The 7665-nt window shown below is 39.4% G+C and overlaps 1 protein-coding gene across 2 annotated transcripts; it reads right to left on the reverse strand.

Moving 5' to 3' along the window:
- Window positions 1–475: 475 nt before the first annotated feature.
- On the reverse strand, window positions 476–6857 carry DNAJC19 (DnaJ heat shock protein family (Hsp40) member C19). 2 transcript variants are annotated; one of them, XM_004745077.3, is made up of 6 exons: window positions 6675–6857; window positions 5815–5866; window positions 5665–5738; window positions 4024–4103; window positions 3012–3082; window positions 476–1800 (listed from the first exon to the last, which is right to left on the reverse strand). In XM_004745077.3, exons 1-6 carry the CDS (start codon window positions 6675–6677, stop codon window positions 1730–1732), a joined length of 351 nt encoding a protein of 116 aa, XP_004745134.1. In that variant the 5' UTR covers window positions 6678–6857; the 3' UTR covers window positions 476–1729. The 2 variants fall into 2 exon arrangements, with proteins under 2 accessions (XP_004745134.1, XP_044944592.1); XM_045088657.1 differs by lacking the exon at window positions 5815–5866 and having other exon boundaries at window positions 6675–6795.
- Window positions 6858–7665: the final 808 nt, after the last annotated feature.

The following is a 7665-nucleotide window of genomic DNA, read 5'->3' on the forward strand; positions in this document are numbered from 1 at the left end:
GTTTAGTCCAAAAGACTGAAACAAAAGTTAGTAAGACAAAATAGAGCCTCATCATTAGCAGATAATCTTACTTGCAAATTCATCTGTTTGCTAAAATTTGTAATCCCAAAATCAGTACTCAAGGTACTTTCCTGCTCATTTGTGGACATGCAGAGTGGTGAAAATTTTAAATCCCCCAATGCCCATAGTTATGCTTGCCTTATTTTACCATACTGTAGATAAACATCCCTTCTGTGGTCCAGTTAACGCTGTTTTTTTCACATTTTTGTGCTTATTAGTGATTTTCCTATTTAAGATGGCCTTCAAGCTTAGTGAAATGTTGCCTAATCTTCCTAAACACAAGAAGGCTGTGATGTAATGACAGGAGTTAGTGCTGGCTCTAAGTTTAATGTTAATGAATCAACATGAGGTGTCTTTCTAAGTAAAGACAGACAAGGTTAAATATTGACTGGCTGATAAAAACATGACCCAGAGATTCAGAGTAACCTTTATTTCCCCTATGAACACATGGTTCAGTATTTGCTCATTTCAGTGTTCTCAGTTAACTTCATAAGACATTACTATTTTGAATAATAGTGTACCTTCATATCCCTTATCCCTAGAAATAACTAGAAAGATCTATTCTACATAAAAGCCATGGCTGTGTTAAGCTGGTGCTTTCTCCTGCTCTAAATCATAACAAGTAGACTTAGTCAGATTTTAAGGAAATGGTGGAAAACTAAAGAACAGATCTGAAGTGCCCAAATCTGAAGTGCCAGTAAACACATTCCAACACCAAACTAATCTAAACTGACCTTGAGAGTCCTGGATTTTCCATTACTAAGAACTCTTAAGATGCTAAAGTTCAGATGATAGGTAGTATGATTTACCATCTTAGAGCTAATGATAATATTCCTGCTACAGGCCACAGACTTCTACTTCAGATGTCTTCACATGTCCTCTGGTTCAGATCCTTCTATATTTTATGTTAGACCAATAGTCTCAGCCACTTACCATAATGTTATTTAAGTAACATTTATGACTTAATAAATTCAATAGTCCATGCTGAATGTTTACCATAAATGAGAGCATATCAGTTTTTAGTTTTGCTAATTATGTTTAAGCTTGATAACAAATGCAACAACTTACATTAAAAAACCCTCAATAATTTATAAACTTTCAGTTTAAGTGGCTAGTTCAATGTAAATACTTATTGATTAGAAACAAGGCCTCTGCTGTCTAATCTTACACTGTTAACAGTTTTTACTGTATTAAATCTAAGTTCTGTCAATTATATTAGGGATATAGTTATATTTCTTAACGTCAAAGCTGTGGCTAAACTCACTCTTAAATTTAAGGTTCCAGAGCAGTGGGGTTGATTTTCTGAACTTTGAGCAGCCGTTTCTCCCAATAAGATGAATCCCTCCTATAACAACCTCTGTACATTCCTTCATAGGATCACTGTATTTTAATTACCAATTTTTCAGTGTATCATTAGATTGGGGGCTCCTTCAAAGCCAGAGAAGGTCTATTTCTATTCAAATGGTTTTTATAATAACTGAATGTTAAATCCAGATATTTTATATGTGATTTAAAATTCTCACATTCAGAGAAAAAACTTCTACCAGTCCTTTGGTTTAGTTTGTACTAAATCATTTTTAAAATTTGTAGCTTTGAGGCATTTTATTATAAAAAGCTAACACTCATATACATAAACTAACAAGAACTTAAAATTCATCACACATTTACTTCATTTTTTAGCTTGACCTTCTAGTAAATCTTTAGCTTCATTGATTTTGGCTGCTATATAAGGAGATCCTCCTATAGGAAGAAAGAGAAAAAGGAATAGTTTTAATATGGCTTCTCAATTTCTGCTTGGTGAAAACCTATTGTTTCAAGGATCCCTACTGCTTATCCCACCTTTCAAGGTGGAATTAGCAGACATGGTATTTTGACTTTTTAAAATAACCATGACACAGCAACCACGGACCAAACTGTAATATATTTGGCAAATGGGAAATGAATTCACATGAAGATTTCCACATAAACGGCACTTTTAAAAACTTAACTGATAGAAACAATTTTAAAAAGAACCCACATATGTGACCTTGAAATAGAAGTTACTATTTATGAGGATTAGAAGTCATAAATGAACATGAGTTTATTGTACCACGTTACTTTGAAAACATGGTTCTCAGAGGTTTCTGAGCTTTGTTGGAAAGACCCCACTCTATTTCTGTCCTTCACAGATTTTCTCTGTTCCTGTTGTGCCTTCATGATACCTATGGGTGCTTTCCTACTACTCTGCTGGAGCACTGATTCTCAAGATGTAGTTCTCAGAGCAGCAAGCGTCAACATCCCAATAAGAAAATAGACCTTTATAGGCTCCACACTAAATGTAAATCAGAAGCCCTCCAACAGAAGCTAAATTTTGTAAAGGCTAATGCAGTCTGATACCAAACAATCACAGCCATGTTTAAATGCCAAACATTCTTAATGAAGGGCCTATCCTTTTTTGAGCAATGGAACATGGATTTTAGGTCTGTAGTTTTGTATTCCTAGTAATATTTTGCTTTCAACACAGCCAAGTCTGCTTAGAAATGTATCAGAAACAAATCTTACAGGTTTCTAAACAGGTAACCTCTAGTTCAAAGTTCTAAATGGACAGAAAACTAAGTTTTTAGTTTCCTTAACTGAAACTTAGCATTTCCTTTAATATAGACCCCCCCCAACCAAAAACTGCAGTATTGATAGTATTTAAACTAGTAGTCATATTTTATCACTGTTGCAGATCTGAAAATAGTAATGCTTATCACTACTTTAAAATTACAGTGGTTACTAGGTAAGCTTATTATTCATGAATTTCTCACTCAGGATTTATTCTTTTTAAGACACTGGAAAATGGATGGATCCAGCCTAGGCAACAGCGCTCACAGAGACTTAGGCATTTCCTTTGGAATAGCCAAGAATTAAGTTCTTCCACTAGTTAACAGTGACTTAAAAACATGTACAGGAATTTAATGACTACTTACCCTTGTCTGGGTGATTTAAAAGCATAATTCGTCGATGAGCATCTCTTATTTTTCCTTTATTGGCAGTAGGACTAATTTAAAAAGAAAAGGATAGAGTTTACTTCTGAATCCTATCAAAAAATTATACACAAAGGCTAATTAAAGTGACTGTGAAACGAGTCAACGTCGACACAACACTATGAAAAGTGGTTTAGGAGCCTCTTCCTAACCTATAAGGATGATGAATCTTCTGAATGAGGGCACTAAATAGTTTCTTAGGAAAAAGGCTTTTCTTTCTTTTTTTTTTTTTTTTAATAGATTTTATTTGAGAGCAAAAGCGCATAAGAGGGATAAAGGGAAGGAGCAAAGAAGAGGGAGAAGCAGACTCCTGAAGGGGGCAGGGAGCCCTAACTGGGGCTTAATCCTAGGACCTGGAGCTTAATCCTAGGACCTGGGGCTTGATCATGACCTGAGCCAAGGCAGACAGTTAATCTTGACTAAGCCACCCAGGTGCCCCAAATAGGGCATTCTTAAAAAATTAGTTAAGGGGCACCTGGGAGGCTCAGTCGGTTAAGTTTCTGGCTTAACGACTTTGGTTCAGGTCATGATCTTGGTGTTCTGGGGTAGAGCACCGCCCTGATCTCTGAGCTTAGCACGGAGTCTGCTACTTCTCCCTCTGCTCCTCCCCACCCTCATGGCGCGAGCGCTCTCGTGCGTTCTCTCTCTCAAATAAAATACTAAAAATTTAGTTGGGATTTTTTAAAAGGAAAGCTTGTTTAAGTATCTGGAAATGGAGATTTTCACTATAAAAAAAAGTTATAACAACATTGTGCACTGCTATTATTGGTTTAAAAGCCTATCTTTCAGTGAATTAAAAAGTGCTTATGTGCCAGTGTGCCTGCTCATTGGACTTTTGTAGGGAGTGTTTAGATCTTAAAATGTGTGTAACACTTTTATGACTTAATAAAAGGTCTTTTTATATTTGCTCATAGTTCTAGAGTTGTAGAAAAATGTTACAAATATTAGAAATTACCTTATGCCTAGTATTAATGCTGCTTCCCGTTTTGTCATTTTGGGTTCAAACCCACCTCTATAATAGCCACCACTGAAGGCCTGAAAGAGGAAATGCATTCATAAAAATAGATTAGAATAAAATTGCTAAGTGTTGAAAATGTTCTTAGCAGAAAAATTTAGACATTTCAGAGAACCTTAACTACAACTCTTGCAGCAGCATTTTAGTTTTATAAATAGCAACAAGTATTTTAATGAACATCCATTTTTCTTCCCCCAGAAACGATCTTAAAAATTTAAGACAAAAGAACTGTGTGCTTCAAAGCCAGTTCTTCTGGGAATAAAGTTAGCTGTGTTATTAGATAACACAGCTAAGTGGGGCATCTGGGGGCGCCTGGCTGGCTCAGTGGGTTAAGCCTCTGCCTTCGGCTCAGGTCATGATCTCAGGATCCTGGGATCGAGGCCCGCATCGGGCTCTCTGCTCAGCAGGGAGCCTGCTTCCCTTCCTCTCTCTCTCTCTCCCTCTGTCAAATAAATAAATGAACAAAAATCTTAAAAAAAAAAAAAAATATTTAAGAGGGGCACCTGGAGGCTTAGTTGGTTAAGCATCTGCCTTCAGCTGAGGTCATGAGCCCAGAGTACCAGGATGGAGGTCAGCATCAGGCTCTCTACTTAGCGAGGAGTCCGCTTCTCCCTCTGACCCTCCCTTCTTTTGTGCTCTCTCTCTTAAATAAAGTCTTTAAAATATCATTTAAAACATTTGATCTGAGGGGCGCCTGAGTGGCTCAGTTGGTTAAGGATGGCCTTTGGCTCAGGTTGTGATCCCAGGATCCTGGGATCAAGTCCCACATTGGGCTCCTGCTCAGTGGGGAGCCTGCTTCTCCTTCTGCCTGCTATTCCACCTGCTTGTGCTCAATCTTTCTGTGTTTTTTAAAAAAAAAAACCTAAGAATATGACTATATGTTAGAAAAACAAGTGCTTTGGATTTGGAGATCTTTTCAGGTGAGTGGTTCAAGGGTATTTTGAGGGTAAAGGTTAACTACTAAAACAAGACTTTTAAGATATGTATTGAGAAAATCAGGCTACCAGCTCTGCTGACCTTGTTACATCAGAAATCATATTGGTAAAATCTACCATCACCCTATTCTGTCACATTCAGTCACAAAAATAAAAAGTACTGAACAAGCTGTTAGAGCCAAACATTACATCCACTCATACTCTATAGCCTACTTAACTCCAGCAGTAGGTACTTTATAGCCTACTTAACTCCAGCTACCCAAGAATTAGGTAGTGCCAGGGCCACACAGTTAAGATGGATCACTTCAGATCCCTAGATCACTCCATGTTTGTCATGCAGAGCAGATAAGGCAAGTATTTGGACAAATGATGAGGTTAATAGTATCTAAATAAACTAATAGTAACTTTCATGATACTGGAATTGTTAATACCTCAGCCCCAAGTCTGTCATATAAAACATTTGATTTTTGAGGATTACATTGCAAAGCTCAGAACGTCTAAACCTTCTTTGTGGGAAGCAAGAGAAGGGACCCAAAGCAATCTCTTAAAACTTCATGGATGTTTGGAAATTTACCCTCTTCAAGTGTGACTCTAGGCTTCAAACACAGGTAGCAAAGAATTAGCAAAAATGTTTAGTAAGTCTTACAGATTTTGGTAAACTCTGAAAAACTTGTTTTACTTGAGGCTCCATATGTTTCATGGCTTGCAAAACGTAACGGCCTAAAAACAAAAGCAAAATAATTAAAAAATCTCCAACCTCCCCTACTTCATTTCCACTCCCAAATCATAAACAAACCTGCAAATCCTGCAGCAGCAATGGTCAGTCCAACTGCTACCACTGTACTTGCCTGGTAAGGGGAAGCAGAGTAAGTAATTGACTTCTGGAATTCTCACCCCTCCCTATCATACCCGTTGTCCCATCCCAAACTCTTTTAAGTTTTATTTCAAAGGGAGAAACAACCTATAGGGAGAAAATAGTCTGCCCATCATCCTTTAAAAGGACTGCAACTTTTATCTCCAACTCATTGTAAAGTATGGGATTTTCACTGTGAAAGATAACAGCGAGAGGATTTGTTTAATTTACAACAGCGAAGATGACGATTACCATCCCTTTGAAAACCTCTTGCACCTCAGGGCAGATGAAGCTACATTAATGTTCGATCAAGAACAACGGAAATAAAGTTTCCGCTAGAGAACTATTTAGACACTGCAGAATTTTGACATGTTTCAACGTTACACGTGGGCTTACCTAGAAGACTAGCTTTTCACAGCGCCTTTGGCACTGTGTCGTCTCACCCTCACTGTACGGAGGCCCAAATGTATTCAGGAATAGAGAAAAGATGTGTCGGCAAGGGCCAAGGAGAAAGAGCGAAGCAGAGAAGGTACTGTGAGCTGTGTCAGGGGAAGGGCAAGTATAATCCAATGCGTTTCCACTAATCACTAAACCGCGTGGACGACGAACCAGGGACTGGAGCCATGTTAAGACCATAAAGGCCCTCAAGGATTGTGTCCTGGAGGGGTGCGGCTCTCTGGGGCCCTACATCTGCAGCCCACAGTCGCAGTGGGGACACAACCTCGGCTCCCTTCCTCCGAGGTCGCGACTTGAGATTGAGTCCTGGGCCTGGGATTGCTAAGGAGACCAGAAGGGCGACTCACCATGGCTCTGGCTTGGCTCCCCGGCCTCCACCGAGAGTGCGGTTCATCCCAGCCCCAAGGCCGCGGCCACCAATTCCCACTCCTCCAACAGACAGCAACGCGGCCACCCCGAACAGATACAAACCACCCAGACACAGGAGCCCCGGCAATTACGGCGGTAGAGGCCGCAAAAAGGTCGGAAAACTGTCGTAAAACGGGGCCGCCGCGGGCCAGAGGGGAAAGGGCGTTCAAGCAGTGGGCAGGTGCAGAAAACAACTTCGGATTGGTTGGTGGGTGGGCGGATCGCCTCCTTATTTGGGCTCCCAGCTGGGGCTTCTGTAAGTTTTGCCCTTTGCTACCGGCACGAAGGTGTTCGGGAATTCCTGTGGGGAAAGGTACTGGTGCAGAAGGGCGAAAACAAATACTGTGTAGCCTTACTCAGAACGCGTTCCGAATCCCCATCCCCCCCCTCACTTTTCAACACTTGCATTCGCCTTTTATTTTGTTTATAACTGACAGGGGTAATGGATATCCTTAAAAATACCGTAACAGTTACACCGTGAAGCGAAATAAATATGTGGCAGGCCAGTATGGCAGACGAAAATATGTCCCAGAAAACCAAAACGACAAACCAAAATGTGTTTCAGCGGTGCTCGGTAGCATTCTCTTGAAAGAATTTTATTTTAATTTGTGACTTGTCAGAACTTTGTTTAAATATTTAGGGTTTTGTAGAATGGAATTATCACTTCAAAGTCAGTTAATATCATGATCATGGGATTCCCAAATCCCCCACAACTGAAAAATGCTGTTTAAAATTTCTCTTCCTCTCCTCAAAAACTAGGGTTTGGTGTTGCCATTACAGGGCATCAGTTTCATATATCCCTGCATAAATGCTTGAGAAGAGGAAAGTTATGGAGACATTAATGGAAGTTTAACAATGTTTGGATGATCAAATAAGTTTGGAGTTGCTTTCCACTTAGAACTTACAAAGTATTAGCAATCGGTTTACACT

The sequence above is a fragment of the Mustela putorius genome, unplaced genomic scaffold (assembly GCF_011764305.1).
Source record: "Mustela putorius furo isolate JIRA1106 unplaced genomic scaffold, ASM1176430v1.1 tig00003834_pilon_pilon_pilon, whole genome shotgun sequence".
Classification (NCBI taxonomy): domain Eukaryota; kingdom Metazoa; phylum Chordata; class Mammalia; order Carnivora; family Mustelidae; genus Mustela; species Mustela putorius.